Below are 20,987 nucleotides of genomic sequence, written 5' to 3' on the forward strand. Positions count from 1 at the left end.
AGAGCCAGAGGGAGAGAGAGAGAGAGAGATGGAGTCCCATAGCACGTTTAAGACCAACAAAGTTTTATTCCGGATATACACTTTCATGTGTGTATACTTCTTCAGAGAGAGGGAGAGAGAAAGAGGGATTCTTCTGATAAGCACAATTTACATTAAGATTGCACTGCTCTGCTGTTTACTTTGAGACCTGATCACACACATGCATGTTTAAAAAGGAAAAGGCAGGAAAGAAATGCATCTGGATAAGGGAACTGACAGGAAATTATTTTGGTTTATTCTGAAAAGTTTCTTCTTTTAAGATTAGATTTTTCTGTGCCTATATAAATTTTATTTTCTTTCAAAAAGACCCTGATTATGAATTAAACACTTGGATTGCAATTTTGCCCACTTCGCGAGATCCCCCTTTCCAGTTCTAACGGACTGGGGTGGGTGGGGAGAGAACTCTAACAGCACAGCTTGCAATTTTTATTAGTAGAAGGGACCAAGAGCCCAGTAGCACCTTAACAACTTACAAAATTTGTTGCAGGGAACGAGCTTTCATGAGCCACTGCTCACTTCTTTAGATGTGGCTAGAATGTGAGTCCATCTGTCCTTATATTTTGGAGAGTGAAGTGATTTCAGATGCCAAATAACAATGCCAGGCATTGATAATGATAGAAGAAATCTAGGTCTCAATTCAGGAGGATGCCTTGTCTTCAGCTTCATTATCAGTTGTGATTCAGCAGTAGGCTTGCCAATCCCCAGCTCCCAGCGGGGGTTCTCCCGCTTTCCAGGCTCCTTCCCGTCCCCAGTCAGCTGGCCAGTGGGGGGAAGCTCCGCCCCCAACAGCCACCATGTGACTTTCCACCTCTGGAGGCTTCAGTCTCCAAATGGAAAGGCTTCCTCTTGAGATGGTGTGTTACTTTGAAGAAGTTGGCAGCAACTCATGAGTAGAGATGCCAATCCCTTGCTTCAGAGTCGCCAGAAACGGGGGGGGGGGGGGGATGTCTGCTGGGCACTTCATTATTCCCTATGTGGAGATCAATTCTCATATGGTATAATGGGGAATTGATATGGAGATATCGGGGGCTCTGTTTTTTGAAGGAGAGGCAACAAATTTTCAGTATAGCATCTAGTGCCTCTCCCCAAAATATCCTCCAAGTTTCAAAACGATTGGACCAGGGGGTTCAATTCTAAGAAGGTGCCCCTATCCTTCATTATTTCCTGTGGAAAGAAGACATTTAAAAAGGTGTGCTGTCCCTTTAAATGTGATGGCCAGAACTCCCTTGGAGTTCAATTATGCTTGTCACACCCTTGTTCCTGGCTCCACCCCCAAATTCCCCAGATATGTCTTGAATTGGACCTGGCAACCCTAGTCAGCAGTCTCTAACCTCCCTTTGAAATTCCTCTTAAAAACAACTGCTACTCTTAGGTCAGCAACTGAGGGTATTTTTACATTCAATTTGATCCAGAGTTTTAGAGTCTTTAAATCACCTGCCACTGATCCGCTTTAATTATTTTCCTTTTACATTTGTGGATTTGCTTTGTTCATTTTGCGTAGCCAAACTTCTATATTTCCTGCTGAAAGCATTTCAATTGCCCCCCCCCCCCCGTTTCTGGCGACTCTGAAGCAAGGGATTGGCATCTCTACTCACGAGTTGCTGCCAACTTCTTCCAAGAGGAAGCCTTTCCAATTGGAGACTGAAGCCTCCGGAGGTGGAAAGTCACATGGTGGCTGTTGGGGGCGGAGCTTCCCCCCACCGGCCAGCTGACTGGGGACGGGAAGGAGCCTGGGAAAGCGGGAGAACCCCCGCTGGGAGCTGGGGATTGGCAAGCCTACTGCTGAATCACAACTGATAATGAAGCTGAAGACAAGGCATCCTCCTGAATTGAGACCTAGATTTCTTCTATCATTATCAATGCCTGCCATTTTTTCTTTGCTTTCTTCTGGACTGAATCCTCTTGGACCATATTGAAACTAGGTTTCCTGTCTCATTACCAGTACTGATATCTCCTTGCCTACTACCCCTCATATTACACCTAGTCCAATCAAGCCTGCTATTGCCATTTGACATCTGAAATAATCTTTATAAAGTTTTTATCCAGTACCCCATATTACACGTTATGGTATACATGGTCCAGCCTGACAAAGTGATCATGTTATGGTACACACGGTCCAGCCTGACAAATATCAGATCCAGCCCTCATAACATATGAGTTCAGCACCTCTGTACTAAATGATCCTCAGTCTTTTGCAAGATCCTTTCTGTGGTCCTATAGTAAGTCAATCAAGACCATCTTCCACATTCTATGCTCCATGTAAAAGCTGTGACAATGTTCATCAATGGGTATATAAGCTATATGTACCCTAAGCCACTGAAAAAAACAGGTTGCTTACCTGTAACTGATGATCTTCAAGTGGTCATCTGTGCAGTCACACACATGGGACCGAGAGGGCAGAAAATTGGACACTTTGGCCAGGAAAATGTTCAACCTTGCCTCCACTAATTCCAAGCTGAACAACTATCTAGCCTACTTTTCGGCTTACATCTTCAACTTGGCCAACCAATTTACGCCTCTCATCCCAGATTAGGGTCCTTACGGAAAGGTTGTGTACGATCAAGGTAGAAGGATAAAGCCCTTCTAACGTCCAAAGAATGCAGGGCTCGTTGTCCCTGGTCGGATGGGTTGGAGAAAAACGTTGGTAGAGAAGTTGAGGTTGATAAGTGGAACTGGGAGACAACCTTAGGAAGGAACGCAGGGTCCGGTCACAGAACAACTTTGTCCCTGTGGAAAATAGTGTAGGGAGGATCGTGACGGAAGGCGCATAAGTCACTTGCCCGTTTACCTGAGGTAAGGGCTACCAGCAATGCTGTCTTCCAGGAAGGAAGGTTGAGGTCTATGGTAGCCATAGGTTCAAAGGGAACTTTCATCAGGCAGGAAAGGACTAACGATAAACTCCAAGTCGGGACAAAGGGCTTAACAGGTGGATTGAGGTGCAACATGCCCTTAAGAAAGGACTTAGACAAAGGATGGGAGAACACAGTTTTGCCGTCAACCGGGTTGTGGAAAGCAGAAACTGCAGAAAGGTGAACCTTTAAGGAGGAATAACAGAGTCCTGATTTTTGTAGAGAAAGTAGATAATCAAGGATCAGGTTAAGGGGTGCTGATTCTGGCTGCAGATGATTAGATGTCGCAAAGGAACAGAAGCGCTTCCATTTACGTTGATACGAAAGTCTAGTGGAAGGCTTCCTTGCGTTGAGGATGATGTTGGCTACCTCTGTAGAGAGGTAGGCGGATGTATTCTCCAGGCTGCCAGGGCCAGGACTCGAGGGTTGTGATGAAGAACCTGACCGCTGGCTTGAGAGAGAAGGTCGCCCACAGGAGGAAGCCGGCGGTAAGTGTGGCGGGACAGTTGAAGAAGCCTCGTGAACCACGGTTGCCGAGGCCACCATGGTGCAATGAGGATGCAGTCCGTGCCATCCCGTGCTATTTTCACCAACACCCGTGTCAGAAGGGGGGTTGGTGGGAAGAAGTAGTGAAGGGGACCTGTCCAGTTGTGTAGGAAGGCGTCGTTGCCCCTCCTGGAATAAAATTGAGGACATTTGGCATTGTCCCTGGAAGCAAAGACGTCCACCTTGGGTGTTCCGAAGCATCGGAAGATACGCCGAAGGTAGGTCGGATTGATGGACCATTCGTGGTCGTCTATGCGAACCCTGCTGAGGGAGTCGGCCAGAGTATTCTCCACACCCGGGAGATGAATGGCAGTCATGTATATGTTGTGCTTGACACACCATTCCCAGAGCACTACGGCTATACGGCACAGACGGAGGGATCTGGTGCCCCCTTGCTTGTTTATGTAGTAAACTGTTGCCATATTGTCCGTGGAGATCTGAACGTGCCGGCCCCTTATCAGTGGGAGAAAGGATAGAAGAGCTCTGTGTACCGCAATCAGTTCTAAGCAGTTTATGTGCATGGCTCTCTCGGAGGTCGTCCAAAGTCCTCTGACAGTTTTGTCCTCTAAGTGGGCTCCCCATCCCCACTTGGAGGCATCTGTTGTTACTGTGGTCATCGGGGGAGTCGGTAGAAACGGCTTGCCCTCAAGGAGATTGTTGGGTACAGTCCACCACGTGAGAGATAGAAGCGCTCTCTGCGGAACAGTAAGCAAAACGCTTTGTGGTTGTGCCTGAGGGTGGTAGGCTCGTACAAACCAGAGCTGTAGTTGTTGCATCCGTAGCCTGGCAAAGTGAAGGACAGATGTTGTGGCGGCCATAAGGCCCAGCAGGCGTTGGATTGTGAGCGCAGACTGACAAGGTTGTTGTTGAACTGACTTGGCCAGGGCAATGATAGTTAGTGCCCGATCCTCGGGGAGAAAAACACGATGCAGAGAAGTGCGTAGAAGGGCGCCTATAAACTTGAGGTCCTGGGTAGGTGTGAGGTGTGATTTTGATGCATTCACGCGAAGGCCCAGGGAACTCAGGAGGGTGAGAGCTGTGTCGAGGTTGTGCTGCAGTTGCTGTTGGGTCGGAGCTACAAGAAGCCAGTCGTCGATGTATGGGAAGACTGGGATGTTCCGAATGCGAAGCGCAGCTGCCACCACTGCCATGCACTTGATGAAAACGCGGGGCGCAGTGGAGAGGCCGAATGGTAGGGACACATATTGGAAGTGGTCCTGGCCCATGGTAAACCGCAGATACTTCCGATGTTGAGGTCGAATGGTCACATGGAAGTAAGCGTCTTGAAGATCTAGAGAAGCCATCCAGGAATTCCTGGGGATAAGGGGCAAGATGGACTGCAGGGAGATCATTCTGAACTTCCTGTATTCGATGTGCTTGTTGAGCTTCCTCAGATCTAGAATGGGACGCTTGCCTCCATCCCTCTTGGGGACCAGGAAATATCTTGAATAGAAGCCTGTCCCTCGATGTAGCGGAGGGACGGGCTCTATCGCGTTTTTCTGGAGCAAGTCCAGGATCTCCTGATGGAGGAGTGAAGACGGGGGGGTAGCTATGAAGTAGTGGTGGCGAGGGGAAGGGAAGGGATGAGAGGCGTAAATTGGTTGGCCAAGTTGAAGATGTAAGCCGAAAAGTAGGCTAGATAGTTGTTCAGCTTGGAATTAGTGGAGGCAAGGTTGAACATTTTCCTGGCCAAAGTGTCCAATTTTCTGCCCTCTCGGTCCCATGTGTGGGACTGCACAGAGACCACGAAGAAGATCATACAAATTGCTGAAAAGAATGACATAGCTAACTTGGTAACACATTTATGAAAATGGGAAGTGGCAATCACAGTGTAACATTTCTTCATTGGTTTCTCTAAACCCAAATGAGCACCTTTAATCTCAGATACCATCATTTTTGTATCAGAACATTCACTTATGATCCATTACAAAAACAACATAAAATACAACTTACCACTGACTCCAGACTAATATCTAATGTCCCTAACATATAATAAATTAGGAAATCAGTTTGGGACTTATGACATTACGTCAGTATGTCAGCTAATTGCAAAATGCAAGCAGCTGGATCGTATTTTAAAATCTGATTTGGAAAATATACCAAACCAGCTGCACTTGGTAAATTTAGTCTGCAAAAACTGCCCTTTAAAAATATTTTCCATCCATAATTTACAGCAGCTTCTGTGGTCTCCTGGCAAGCTCTTAAAAAGAAAAAAAAAGTTCAATACTGAGTAGTCAGTTTGGCTTAAGACCAGAAGATGCTAAGCTTTTGCCAGTATGACTACTCTAATGTTGCTCTGTAAAGTGACATAGCTCCAAAGCACTGCTGTGAGGAAACAGCTTTGAATCATTTTATGTGTTGCAAAAAACAGCCCTGTCAGCTAAACAGATAAACTTGTTAAAAAAAAAAAAAACAATGCTAGCACTTATTCTTGCAATCTACCTTGGATGTACTACCTGTGTAAGGCAAATAAATATTCCTGGTGTGATAGGCTCAAATGGGAAAACTCTCCCCCACACGCGCATTTTCAGTACTCAGACCCAAAAAATAATGCGCAAATAACAATATGCTGGCTTCCTGAAAAGCAATCATAAGAAGGCAGATGCATTTTTGATGGTTTGATTAAAACTGCTGGTCATTTTAGGAAGCAGTTATGTTTCAAGCAATCACCATTATGATTAGGGTTACCAGGTCCTTTTGTCTTGCCAGTGGGATTTGGGAGGCATTCAGGGGGAAAACTCCCCTGTTGGTTTTGGGGCATTGTGTTGGTTTTGGGGCAAAACTCTATGGTAAAATTAGCATCAAGCATCACGGTTTTCTGTTTTGTTTTTTAAATCCTCCCAGTCTCCAAGGAGTTTTGAGCAGCATACATTGTATTCCCCTAACAATTTTATCCCAACAGCTATTCTGTGAAATAGGTTGTGGAGGTTCAAGCCAGTCTTTGCATTCTCAGCTCAGTAAGTTTTGAGTGGGGGTCTGAATCTGAGTCTTTTGGGTCCTATTCCAGCACTCTGATTATTACTCCATAGTGGCTCTCCGGTCTCTCAGATCAGTTTTTGAAAAGAGTGTTTTTATTTTTCCAGACTTATTTGCTTTGCCAAGTACTTCCATATGCTCTTGGATCATAATTACTTGTTTTCTTACTGAAAGCTGTCTAGATGGGGTTTTTTTTAAAGAACTAGGTAGCACTCACTTTCAGTGGCCACTAAAACTTGATAAAATTGGCAAAGGAAAGAGTGAATAAATTTGAAGTTATAATCCACCAGTGATGAAATAAGTGTAGGCATTTAGTCTGTGGTTATTTCCAAAGAGCAAAAACTAAGTGCCATTTTAAACTAAACATGATACTTGTCTCTTGTGCACAGCAATCACATAGTAACATCGTGTGAGAAACAAAGTTATAATTGAATTTCCCTCTGGTAGGGATAATAAAATGATAGCAGTGGAAATTACTCTGATTGCTAAGTGGAATCTTGGATTAGAAACAAGGAAAATGGAATTGATATAAAATGTCTCTTCATCATCAATGAACCAAAATTATTTTAAAATAAGAATTCAAGTCAACCATGTCACCTTTGCCTACAGACATACCACCATGAACACACCCAATCTCATCTGATCTTGGAATCATGTCACCTTCGAGTTCTCATGTTCCCTTACAGCAATTTCACACTAAGTTATCAGTAAGCTACTCATGAAGATGCTGAAAGAAGATGATATAGACCTATAATGCACAGGTGTTTTCTCTTGCTTTCACTGTGCATGTCTGTTGGGTTTTCTTTGTCATTTTGCATTGATTTTTCTTCCTTCAGGGCTCAGCTCACTTTTTGGTAACTGTTTCCCTGGGATATCTGGGAGTGTTTTTGCACCAGTTTTCCCCCTTGTTTCACTTCCAAGCTAAAGGTAATTCAAAAGTGTACAGATTTCCTTTGATTCCCCCTCGCCCTTTTACCATCCCTCAAAGGTCACTCCCCCCCACACACATCTAGGTTGTTCAGTCCACTTTGTACATTCTGTCATCCTTCCACCTTCATCAATGTACAAGATCCATTTCCCCCTTGTTTATAATTTTAATTTGCTTTACGAGAAGCATGAGTCTAGCAATATGAGACTATTGCTAGTCTCAGCTGAATAAAAAAATTTAAACAACTAGGGGTTGTTTAAAAGGAGCTGTGTGAGGTTTTGTTCCTTGTTGGTGTTGACTTGAAAGGGGGACTAAAGAGGAGGCAAACAACAGCATCCCCAGTGCAAAAAAAAAGAATTTCAGTGCTTCATCCAAACAAAATAAAGAGAGGGGAATCATCAGTGCAGAATGAGAGAGGCATGAGACGTAAAGAGAGACAGACACCGGGATGGGAAGCATAAAGCCTGAAAACATTTTTTCCTTTAATGCTTTAGTGACCGGCGGAGGGGGGTGCATTTTGGTAATCTCTGGAAGCCAAACATTAAAATAGTAGCTGAGCCACATGAACCTTCTGCAAACTACCAGACTTAAGAATTGATTGGGATTGATCCGTTTGGAAGACAATCCACAAAGGACAGGCTTTTAAAAACTGCTAAGATCACAACCAGCATGAAGGATCAAATTAGAGAATTATAAAGAGAAAACCACACAAATTTGCAAGGAAGGGTAGGAAATTAGTGTTACTCTGCAGCTGCACTAGGGAATTGGTGAAAATACCCCTCCCTTTTTTTTCTCTTTAATGGCACAAGTAAAAAAAACCTCACCAGGACTTCTGCCAGAGAACTCCTCTCCCATGCAAATTGCAGCCCTATGCAAAGCGTGATGGGAGTTGCAGTCAACTTTGCACAGGTGCATGCATGCACATACACATGTTACCAACTATCACAGTGTGCAATGCCAGTGTCAGTGGGTTCTACCTTATATTCTGTATACTCAACATGTTCCTCCATGTTACGAGTTTGTGTGACTCCTGTTTTTGTTTGTGTGACTCTTTCCCATTTTTTACAGTAGCTGATAACACAGTAGAGAACTCTCTAGTGCTCCGCACTGGAGCTTCCCAGCTGCTTGTTAGTTTTTTAAAAAAAAAAGTCTTGTCAATTTCAATATTGGGTTTCCCCTTTGCCTGCGTTCCTTTCTGTTCCCTTTCGTTCTACACACTAATGCTAAAATGCATGCACAAAACCTGAACCACTAAGATTTAAATGGAAGGTGCTTGCTGGAGGCTACTGTGCAGCTGTGACAGAACAGCTATGTGAGTTTTTCTTTTTTTAAAAAAAATCTGGACACCTTTCCCCACATGTCACATCTCCCTGATTTGCAAAAGTGTGTGTGTGGGGGGGGGGTATTGCAGTTGCAGAATAAATGCACCAAAGGAAAAAAAGAATTGTGCATAAGGTGGGCACATATTCAAAGTTAAGATTAAAGGCTTACTGCTCTGAAAATCTGCATAAGATGTGCATGCAAAATAGGCCATATTTATACACAACTCAAAGTCAAAATCATGCTACAGTCTCTAGCCTGCTTGGGGTGGTGCTTCCTGGACTTCTGTAATTGCTCCCCTCCCCTCTACTGTATGAATTCCATCCTCCCTTCCCTAGTCAGTCTTAATCATGATTAAGCATTTCATCTGTACCAGAAGTCATGATGGTTAATGATAGCTGAGTTCCCTCTAGAGTTCAAAACCTGCTTCAAAGTCTAGTTTAAAATCCCAGTACAGATGTAAATCTTGTCGATCACTCATGAGGGAAGTATTATATCTGTACTTTGCCCATATAATTATGTGATTTGGACACTTTTTAGATCTTTTATTGTAAACAAGTTTATTACTAAGGAATGAGAAGGTTTTATTTATGATTTATTAACAATAATAAGGAGATACAGCATGAGGGCCCTGACCTGGATAGTCTAGGTTAGCCCCATTTTGTCAGATTTCGGAAGCAAAGCAGGTTTTGCCCTAGCTACTATTTGGATGGGAGTCCTCCAAGGAATATCAGAGTCATGACATGGTGGCAGGCAATGACAAACCACCTCTGAGCCTCTCTTGCCTTGAAAATCCACAGGGTCACCATAAGTCAACTATGACTTGACAGCATTTCCCATTGTAGCCACAGTATGAGGGCCTTATATAGACTGAATGTAGAGCTAGGTTCACTGTGAATAAAGTTGTCAACCTCCTGGAGGTCTTCCAGAATTGCAACGGAATTCCAGACTACAGAGTCAGTTTCCCTGAACAAATGGCTGTTTTGGAGGGAAGAACTCTATGACACGATACCTCACTGAGGACTCTCCTCTCCCCAAACCCTGCCCCTCAGACTCCACCCCCAAAACCTCCAGGAATTTCCCAATCTAGACCCAGCAATCCTAACTGTGAATGTCAAAGCATCAGTTAAGCGTAGCAGGCATGACCACAGTTCATTTTCCAGCACTTCAGATCTAATTTTCTTTACAGTTCTGCATAAATCACAGCAGTTATAAATTCAGAAGCAGAGACTGATGTGTGGTTTTCTAAGAAATGTCATGAATGTTACTGATGCCAGTACTACCAGGGAATAAATCAGTCAAGTAATTAAATTCTCCTCACATTTCAGAAAGGGCTGTCTTTTCTCAGCCAAACAATTCTTCAGCATACCTATTAGAAGAAATCTCAGCATCACAGCTTGGACTGCCATAAGACTGGATTTAAATCAGCCCGGTACATTCTTCCTTTCCTAACTAGCTTATAAAGCTAATCCTTGCCCATTTTATATTAGTGTGTATTTAAACAAACTATAATGTGCAAAAACTAATTAATTAGATCCCAAGTATGGGAAGCAGAATAGAGTTTGTGGAATGCAACTTTCACACCTCTCGCCGCAGACCAAGCAGGTCAGCCACACACCCCATTTCCATCAGGGGACTCTCACAGAGCATGGGAGGGGATTGAGGTTACCAGCTCTGGGTTAGGAAATTCCTGCAGATTTGAGGATGGAGCTACAGTGCGCTGGGGGGGGGGAGGGGAAGGGGGAGGGGGAAAGGCAAAATTCACCCTGACTCTGGTCATAGATCGTAATAAAGTAAACTGAATGGAACTGAAAATTCACCCTTCCTATACCAACAGAAGTGCTGCTCCACTAGGATTTATTTAGGCTATTTCTGTCATACTCAAGGTGGCTTACAATTAAAACCACATCACAATATTAAAAACCTGCTGGGAGTGGCCATTGAAAACACAGCACTGGACCAGTGTTCCCTCTAAGCTGAGTTAGCATGAGCTAGCTCACAGATTTTTTGGCTTCAGCTCACACATTTTTGTCCAATACAAAACCAAACCAATACAAAATCAATAAAACAGAAGCAGACTATGAAAAACTAGAAAAATTAAAAAAAAACCCTAATTAACAGGCTGAGTAAAAAGATGTGCGTTGGCATAAGTTCTGTCATGGTAGCAGAAGAGCATCTTTTGATCCAAAACCATTATCTGGTTTGCCCCTCCCTCCCACCCATGAGACATGGCAAAGTTATCCACTACTCCAATTCTTCTCCCACCAAAACCTGAGACCCTTCACCCTTGTATAGCAATATGGTCCTGCTAGGGTTGCCAAGTCCAATTTAAGAAATATCTGGGGACTTTGGGGGTGGAGCCAGGAGCCTTTGGGGGTGGAGCCAGGAGACATTAGGGGTGGAGCCAAGATTAAGGCTGTGGCAAGCATAATTGAACTCCAAAGGGAGTTCTGGCCATCACATGTAAAGGGACAGCACATCTTTTCAATGCCTTCCTTCCATAGGAAATAATGAAGGATAGGTGCACCTTCTTTTGGGGCTCATAGAACTGGACCCCCTGGTCCAATCGTTTTGAAACTTGGGGGATATTTTGGGGAGAGGCACTAGATGCTGTACTGAAAATATGGTGCCTCTACCCCAAAAAACAGCCCCTCAGAGCCCCAGATACCCATGGATCAATTCTCCACTATTTTCTATGGGAATAAATCTCCATAGGGAATAATAGAGTTCCCAGCAGACATTTCCCTCCCCACCCCCGCATTCTGACGACCCTGAAGCGGGGAGAGGGCCTCCAAACTGGGGGATCCCCTGCCCCCACCTGGGGATTGGCAACCCTAGGTCCTGCCAAAAATTACTCTTCCATATAACTCCTAAATATACAGAAGCTGCACATCTGTACTATTGTCTGTTTCACAGCATTACTGGAAGAATCTGTCTGTATAGCTTACAACCTTTTGTCAACAACTATTTCACTCTGCATTTCGAAAAACCCTCTCTGGATAGCATGCTAGGCACCACAAAAGTACCTCTAAAATTATTAAAGACAAAACTTGGTACAACTGCTTGGCCTTAAATTACAAAATTGCGGATGTTTGATATGCGAGGAAAAGTATTATGTATTTCTTGCTATATACTGCAAATTGCAATTATGAACATAAGAGCATATGAGGCTGCCTTATACTGAATCAGACCCTTGGTTCATCAAAGTCAGTATTGTCTTCTCAGACTGGCGATGTTCCTTGTCATGCTTTAAAGTTGCTAAAGAAACGCATACAGATTAAAACAAATCACTCAGTTCACATTCTGAGAACACAAATGAAAGCCTCCAGTTCTGAAAGTCAAAAATAATAGTGATATGTTACAACCGTTCTAACAGAGAGCAAACTGTAAACAAAATCTTGAGCACCATTGTTCATGCTCAATTCAGAAGGCAACTCAAATTTTTGTAATGGAAAACTGCTTTTGTTAATTTGACCATACCTTTCTCCTTAAATATGGCCACGTTCTTGTACTAACTTTTGATCTAGTAAAGATGATTTCATCATATAGTTTATTTTTATTTATTTATTTATTTATTTATTTGGGATTTATATCCCGCCCTTCCCACGGATGGCTCAGGGCGGCTTCCAACAATTAATCAAACTTAAAAGTAAACAATTTCAAATGTAAAACAATTAAATAATTTAAGCAGTTAAAACATTAAAACAGAGTAATTCAGTTTCCTGTGAACAGATGGCTGGCCAGTTTCCTCCGGTTGTTATCCTAGCTAAATGTAGGCTAGGTATAGGCTAGCCGGAAGAGGGTCGTCTTACAGGCCCTGCGGAACTGCGCTAAGTCCCGCAGGGCCCTCACCTCTTCCGGCAGCTGATTCCACCATATGGGGGCCATAACGGAGAAAGCCCTTTCCCTGGTGGCTTTCAGGCGGGCTTCTTTTGGCCCGGGGATAGTGAGGAGATTTTGTGTTCCTGACCTCAGTGCTCTCTGGGGAACATGTGGGGAGAGACGGTCCTTCAGGTAGGCAGGTCCCAGGCCATATAGGGCTTTAAAGGTAATAACCAGCACCTTGTACCGGACTCGGTATATCACTGGAAGCCAGTGCAGAGTCCGAAGACCCGGCTGAATGTGTTCCCACTTTGGGAGACCCAATAACAGCCGGGCCGCGGCATTCTGCACCAGCTGCAGTTTCCGGGTCTGAGACAAGGGCAGCCCCATGTAGAGGGCGTTGCAGTAGTCCAACCTTGAGGTGACCGTAGCATGGATCACTGTTGCTAGGTTGTCGCGCTCCAGAAAGGGGGCCAGCTGCCTTGCCCGTCTAAGATGAAAAAATGCGGACTTGGCAGCGGCTGCTATCTGAGCCTCCATCTTTAAAGAAGGCTCCAATAGCACCCCCAAGCTCCTGACCCTGTCCGCCGCCATAAGCGGCGCACCATCAAAAGCCGGCAGGGGGATCCCCCTCCCCGGGCCGCGGCGGCCCAAGCAAAGGACCTCTGTCTTCGTAGGATTTAACTTCAGCCCACTCAGTCTGAGCCACTCAGCCACGGCCTGTAGTGCCTGGTCAAGGTTTTCCGGGGCGCAGACAGGTTGGCCATCCATCAGCAGATAGAGCTGGGTGTCATCAGCATACTGGTGACACCCCAACCCATACCTTCGGGCAATCTGGGCAAGGGGCCGCATGTAGATGTTAAATAACATCGGGGAGAGAACCGCCCCTTGGGGCACACCACAATCAAGTGGGCGCCTCCGAGACAGCTCCCCCCCAATTGCGACCCTTTGTCCCCGACCTTCCAGGAAAGAGGAAAGCCACTGTAAGGCCAACCCCTGAATCCCTGCGTCGGCGAGGCGGCACGTCAGTAGCCAATGGTCGACCGTGTCGAACGCCGCCGACAGGTCTAACAACATCAGCACCGCCGAGCCACCCCGATCCAGATGCCGTTGAAGGTCATCCACTAAGGCAACCAACACTGTCTCCGTCCCGTGTCCCGGGCGAAAGCCGGACTGAAATGGGTCGAGGACGGAAGTGTCATCCAGGAAGGTCTGTAACTGCTTCGCCACTGCCCTCTCACCACATCAGTTCCATATAGTAAGAATTTATTGAAATAGAAAAGATAAATGATCACTTCAAGTGAAAGCCAGTTTGGTGTAGTAGTTAAGTGTGTGGACTCTTATCTGGGAGAACCGAGTTTGATTCCCCACTCCTCCACTTGCACCTGCTGGAATGGCCTTGGGTTAGCCATAGTTCTGGCAGAGGTTGTCCTTGAAAGGCAGCTGCCGTGAGAGCCCTCTCAACCTACCCACCTCACAGGGTGTCTGTTGTGGGGGGAGAAGATATAGGAGATTGTAAGCTGCTCTGAGTCTCTGATTCAGAGAGAAGGGCAGGGTATAAATCTGCAATTCTTCTTAAATTCTTCTTCTTAAATATTCCAGCCAAATGGGCGGTAAGGAACATGTCTTACTTTTTCAGCTCTGCCACTATGAACAGCTATCATCCATTTCTAATATTCAGATGGAAGCCAACATATGTGGCTGTTACTTCAGGCATATCTCATGAACCTAGGAATCAATTTTCCCAAGAGTGGAAGGGACAGCTGGGAGAGAAGGGAAAGGAGAGAAGATGCATGATCCTTGCACAGCTGGATCACTGGATCCAACCCTGTATTTCACCTTGAACTGCATAATTTTGTCCTATTTGCAATTTTTCACCATACCCATGATAACGCATTTTTCACTTAGTGAGAAAATCTATGCTTTTCTCACAAAGTGATATGATCACTATAATGACTTCCAGGAGACCTTAGAAGAACAAACATAGAACAGCCAGTGGTAGCTATGAATCCAGAATGTGTCCCAAATCTGTTTAACTAGTTGCTATTGAAACTACTATGCAGCCCAACTATTCCTTCATGATTTCCAGTAACACGGCAATATATTTCTTGCCAATACATTTGCTTGCCAAAATAAAAGACTGTGCCAAATGAATAAATTAATTGCGTCTCATGGCACTATAATTAAATGTTAAATCAAACCAACATTTAAAAATCTGTACATTTTTATTTAACTATATTCTACAAGATGCACTACTTCTTCAATAAAAGGGGGAAAAAAAACCAAAGTTTCACAATGCACTTGCCTTTCAGTTGAATAAATGTGGATAAATAATTTTTTCCATTTCCCTTTGAGAAAGCATAATGGAAAGCAGGGGTACACAACCTGTTCAGTGCTTGAGTAACAAATATCCAAACATCTTAATGCAATAAAAAGTTTACAGGTTTTTTAAAAAAATAAAATTTCTGACAGAGATTGGGAACCAAAAGGACTCTTACAAAACCTCTGATTAGTTAACCTGCAGATCTATGATGTAATCCCATGCTTATCTTGTTTATGCTCCAGAACTAATCCAGCATATCAACACTGAGTCCCTGCACCCCAGGCTAGTTCCCATTCTAGATCCTGCAAGACAGCTCTGAGATCCATGTCAATGGAGACACAACATATAGTTTTTCTAATTTTAAAAAATATTCATATTTGCAACCTTAGCCTATATTTATATGCAATAATTTAAACACTGGGAGGTTTAGAGGCGCTCGAGTAATGCCTGCCAGTTTGATGCACATATTTTTCACCAGTGGCCATCAGGCAGCTGATCAAACGGTGTTCTGGTTCAGCCGTTTGGTTCAGCTGTTTGCAACTTGTTTGTGTCTAATTGCGGGGACATGCTACTTGCAGCCGCCAGAAGCAGAGGCGTCACTAGGGTGGGTTGCACCCTGGGGTGTAACTGATTCAAGTCACCCCCCCCATTGGGCATCACCCCTTTTGGAGGGCTGCGTCACCCCCTCCGCACACAACCCCGCCCACTTCACATGGCCCCTCCCTCATCCACCCTCTGGTCACAGACAGCCTCCCTCCCCCCCCCCCCTGCAGCTCTCTCTCTCTCCCTCTCGCTGGCTAACTGGATTTCAGTTCCTCTGGAAGCCGACCCCTTTAAGTTGCAGCTCACACACACAAACAAACACACAAGGCTTGTATCACAAGCCGATTTCTTTGGCAGAAAAATGGATTTAGCTGGAGATCGGGGACAGCCCCCTTATTCTTCCTCCAAAAGAATGCATGGAACAAACCAAGTTATAGGGTTGCCAACTCCGAACTGGGGAATTCCTGGAGGTTTGGGGTCGGGGAAGGGCGTTCCGAGGAGCTCAAAGCCCCTGAGTCCACTTCGCAAAGCAGCCGTTTCCCCTCCAGGGCCAGCTGATTGCTGTAATCGGGGGCGCTCTCCGGACCCCACCTGGAGACTGGCAACCGGTCTCGCACTCCGCACATGCACCTGTTCAGGTCATCGGAACGCCTGGGATCGGATCGAGGCGGTGACGCTTCGAACAGAAAGTGGGAAGAGGAGGGGGGGTGTTTCAGGGAACTTCCTAAAGCTCCCCTTTGTGGTATCACTTTTTTGCAAAAGTTGGGAGGTTGCATACATCCGGAGAGGGAGGGGGGAAAGGGAATCCTCGTTTCCCCCTCCCCTCTCGACCTCTCCCCCCATCACGAGGCCAAATGCATCCCTTGCAACGTCGCGATGAGCAAAAAGCAGAATAGGAAGGGGGGGGGGGAGAAGAGACCTTGCAAAGTTGACCAAAGCAGGAGCCAAGGGGCACCTTTAAGACCAACCCCATTTTTTTCTTTCGAACGCAAGCGTACGTTCTCCATCGAAACTTGGGTCCGTCTGAAAGGTGCCCCTTGGCTCCTGCTTCATTCAACTGCTTCAGACCAACCCGGCTGCCCCGCTCGGATCTACCTTGCAAAGTTTAGCCGAAGCAAGCCACTCACCTGGGGGGTGGAGAATGCTGATCCCCTTGTGGTAGAGGCAGCAGCGCGGCCAGCCCCTTCCTGTTGGGGGGGGGCATGGGTCAGTGCCTGGGGCCAATGAGAATGCTCTGGGGGAGGGCCGATGGCCCTCTTGGGCCCGCCCCAGTGACGCCGCTGACCAGAAGCCAACTCCCAGCTGATAAGGGATAAGGTGGAAGTGAGCTTCTGTTCTATAACATGTAGCAGGTTTTCTGAGGGAGGGATTAGAAGCCCATTCCCAGCTGATCACCCATCACTGTGAGTTGCCTTTTTATTCCACCCAAAGCTTCCCATGTCCCAGTACAAGACCAGGAAACAGGGAAATGCTAGGAGATCAGAACCCTACGCCTAGCTGATCCTCCAATCAGCTGTAAGTCAACTTCTGACAAACAGGCAGTTACAAACTTTTTCAACAGCTATTCAAGTTGCTTCATGGAATGTATTCTCATTCGGCTCACAGTCTGATTGTGAGTGTCAAACTGGGTACATTTGACTGCCAAACATGTTTATTGCAGAATTCATAGCATTCCTATTCAGGATAAGCTTTCTAAGGAGGTTATTAGGAAAGGCTTTACATGGAATACATTGAATATAAAGTATAGTGTGCGATGACTGCAGAGTCCTTGTTTTGTTTTATTTGCTGTGGGTGCACCTACTGTTATTGAAACTGAAACTGTTACTGGACATGATTTCCTTCTTTATGAAAGTTTATCACATTTCTACTCAGTAAAAAAAATAGTACACAGCCATCACACATTAAGATTTCCATATGGGTTTCCCTATAATTCCTGTACAAATAGTGATTATTACACACTAATTTTGCAGCATATGAAATGGTTCTTATTTGCTGGGTCATTATATATAATGAACAAGTTTCCAAGAACTTAGCAAAGGAATTCACCATAATGGCTGCCTGATCCCATCCTGTTTTCCTTCAATGTAAATTATTTTTAGCAGAAATTTTCCTACTGTCATGATTCCAGGGACATCTTGTTGCTATTCTGTATAAATACATTAATAACAAGACAACAATATAAATACCAAGTTAAGCTCAGATACAGGCTTTTAAAACAAAAAAAATACAACTACTGCAAGACACTTGTTTTCCTGATCTAAAAAGGAATACAAGGATACACTAAAGAAGAAAAGGGATCAGGCTACTGAATCCTTACAGGAGGAAATAATTGCAGCTGCCAAAGGAAAATGAGTTATGTCTCTCTAGCACCTAATTACCTGATTACTGAAACCCAGAGGGGCAACCATAGCTCCAATTCCAGCAGCTATCTGGGAAAGCTACTTTGGAAACCTCTACAAGAAACATGATGCTGAACTCAACTTAGGGTCTACAATTGCCCTTCAGCAGCCACCGCTCTGTGAACCCATAATCCATCGATAGTTGAACTGATCAAAGTACTAAAAACTGGAAAATCCCCGAACTTGATGCTTTCCCTCCTGGCCTTCTGAAAATAGCTCCTAGCTGGTGGGGTGGCATGATGGCACCTATGTTTATGCTGGTATAACTCCTTCACAATTTATCAGTTTTGCACAGATTGGTCTAAGGATTGGTCTAAATCAGGGGTGTCAAACATGCAGGCAGAGAGCCATATCAGGCCCCCAGAGGGCTCATATTAGCCCAGATATATATATTTGTTGGCTCATTATGCCAGGGCTCTCCTGGGTACAACTGGGTTTTGCCTCTCTCCTGTCTCTGTATTCATGCCTTCATGATCCAGTCTTTCTCAGTCAGATGGATTAGGCTGAGAGTGTGTGTCCAGACCAAGTTCACCCAGCACATTTCCTTTGTAGACTGGGGATACTGAACACTGTACTGATACTGACCACTATACATGGCTGTTTCTCTGTTCAAGCACTGCCTCATAGGAGTTGTAGTTATTTCTCTGGGGAAGACTATAGTTTTGTAGACAAACACACAGCCCTCAGTCTGTCATGGTGTCTTCACATGTTCTTGACCAACACAAGAAGCAATTTATGTACAAAAGCTCACAATGCCCAGCCATTTCATATTTTCCTCTGGTTCTTAGGGTCAAAGCATTGATCATGAGATTTCTGTAATGAATGTCAATAAGACAAAAGTAGGTTTGCAACTTACAGACACATACCTGAACAGCATACTCAAGATTGCCACAGCACAGACAATGTCTCCAGATTTTGATGCAATAATTCGGAGCAAGAGGTGTCAGTTATCAGAGACAGTTAAATAAATATTGCAAGAGTGCTAATCTTTTAAGTATGTTTTATTTTAAGTTTTAAAAAAATCTTTAATTGTGTTTGTGTCCTTTATAAAGTTTCCATCTCTGCTATTTAGCATTACATTTTATGAAACATGTGGCCTAGCCCAACAAGGTCTCATGTCAGATCTGGCTCTTTTAACAAATGAGTTTTACACCCCTGATCTAAAGAGAACAATAAAAGTCTTCATGACTTACTGCAGCAATAAACTCTTAAGAGACTAATTATGATAAATCTAAAACCATTATATTTACAAAACCTAGGGAGCAGCTAATGAAAATTGGAAAATTTGATACACTTAATGCAAGCAGTTAATGAATTCAGATGTTTAGGGAGCATGTTTCAATTCAACTTATCTTGGTTCAAAAGCACATTCAATTCATCAAAATAGAAAACTGAACTAACTTTGTTAACACTAAGGAATTTTTCTTCACCCAAAGTGCTCAATATATACCAGCAATTTTGAGGGCATACAAGACAGTCACGTTGCCGTCTAATGGTTCACCAAACTGGTTTTTAGGCCCAATGAAACTATTTGACAAGCTTCAGACAAACTTTTTCTGTAAAATCCTTGCTCTAACCTTGTGTATACTGTCTTCATTTGTATGGCATGAAATGGGCCTTTCAAATATCTCAACTTTGTTATGGAAAGCCATTATTAATTTCAAATTTAGACAGCTTAATGTTGAAGACATCCCTGTTTCCACTTGATTAGCAGACCATCAGTGTTTCTGGTCTTTGTGGAACAGAACTGTGGATTACAAAATCACTCAGTGGAGTCCACAGAGGCCTATGAACCTCTTAACAGAGAGGAAAAGATATGTTCCCCACTCTATGTGAGTATCAAATGCCCAGCTGAATCTGAAACCTCAGAATATCTCGGGACTCTGATGGTTTCCAAACTGAGGAAGTTGTATATGATAGCACACTGCAACACATTGCCCAGAGCTCAGAGATGAAGAGTTGTTTCTTTAGGACACCTCCAGAAGAGCGCTTTTGTGACTGCCCTTTGTCTGATTCATTATCACGTTTTTTTCTACTGTCCAAAATATGCTGAAACCAGGGAGAAATTCCTTGGAAAAGTGGCTTTCAAAATACTGGACCACTTCTAGTGTTCATAAATTAATATTTTTAAAAGTAATTACAGCAAAACTTGCATAATTGATGTAACTAAACGCAGCTTTGTTGTTATTTCCAATTCCTAAATGTCCAATTCCTAAATGTTAATAGCCAAGGCTATTAAGCCTGAATAAAGTATATCTGTAAAAGTTTAAAGTATAAATATGCTATAAATAAATAAGCTTCATGTATCTACTGCATTTTACTAAGTTATAAAGAACTGAATAAAGAAAGATATTTTTCCTCCTAGCTGCTACACTTTTGTTCCTGAGAAAGGCAGAATTCAATGTCATTATACAGTGTAAATACAATTATAACAAGTTACCTGTTGACCACAGCTTGCATAAATTCATCTAGAAGGTTGTCATAAGCTTGGCCTCTGATTCGTTTATGTTTCAGTCCAATATACAAAGGATCGTTTAGCAATGTCTGTTAACAAATATAACAAAAGATAAATTGAGCACATTATCATTTTGTCTCTCTCTAAATCAATGCCATGTCTATAGAGATTTAAGCTGGTTTATAATGTTTTGGTAACAGAGCAGATCATATAGGTGAAAATCATAATAAGCACAAACAGTATGAATTCAGAGACTAAGAGAGGACCAACATTCCTTGTAGGTGATGGAGAGCCTTGGATTTAGGATGAATATGCACTGCTGCATTTATCCCTTGGGCCAAATATAAATCCAACAATAGATCTGAGGCAGAAGCTGACCATTCTTCTAGCCCAGAATGTATTGTGAAAGATGGAGTACCTTGAACTTGGAAGAGCTTAACCTCAAAGTACTGATTACTTTTGAAACATGACATTTTAGACAAGAACGTCATTCAGTGTTTAAATCAAGTAGTACTAAAAATTCTAATTCTTAATTCAAATTAATTTTGAAGCATGGTATGAAGTTGTTCTGTCTTATAAAAATACATTTCTAGACCTCATGGAATACCTTCTAATATCTTTTTTTTTAATGGAAAACATACTATGGAAGAATATGGTAGTTTCATGCTTTATTTGTAATAGAGTTGCTATTCAGACTACATTTTGTTTCCTAAAGTTATGCAGAATGAAGCATGAATCTCACGAGATCATTTTTCATGACCCTAGTTTAATAACTCTCAAGGAATGT

At 43.6% G+C, this 20,987-nt stretch overlaps 1 protein-coding gene across 1 annotated transcript in view; it reads right to left on the bottom strand.

The window, feature by feature from the left end:
* Nucleotides 1-20,987, bottom strand: part of ME1 (malic enzyme 1) — a 213,567-nt gene that overhangs the window by 86,267 nt on the left and 106,313 nt on the right. The window contains exon 6 of the mRNA XM_060236575.1: nt 20,186-20,289. Coding sequence (XP_060092558.1) covers nt 20,186-20,289 — 104 coding nt within the window. The remainder of the gene's footprint in view (nt 1-20,185; nt 20,290-20,987) is intronic.

Source organism: Heteronotia binoei, chromosome 1 (assembly GCF_032191835.1).
Source record: "Heteronotia binoei isolate CCM8104 ecotype False Entrance Well chromosome 1, APGP_CSIRO_Hbin_v1, whole genome shotgun sequence".
NCBI lineage: Eukaryota > Metazoa > Chordata > Lepidosauria > Squamata > Gekkonidae > Heteronotia > Heteronotia binoei.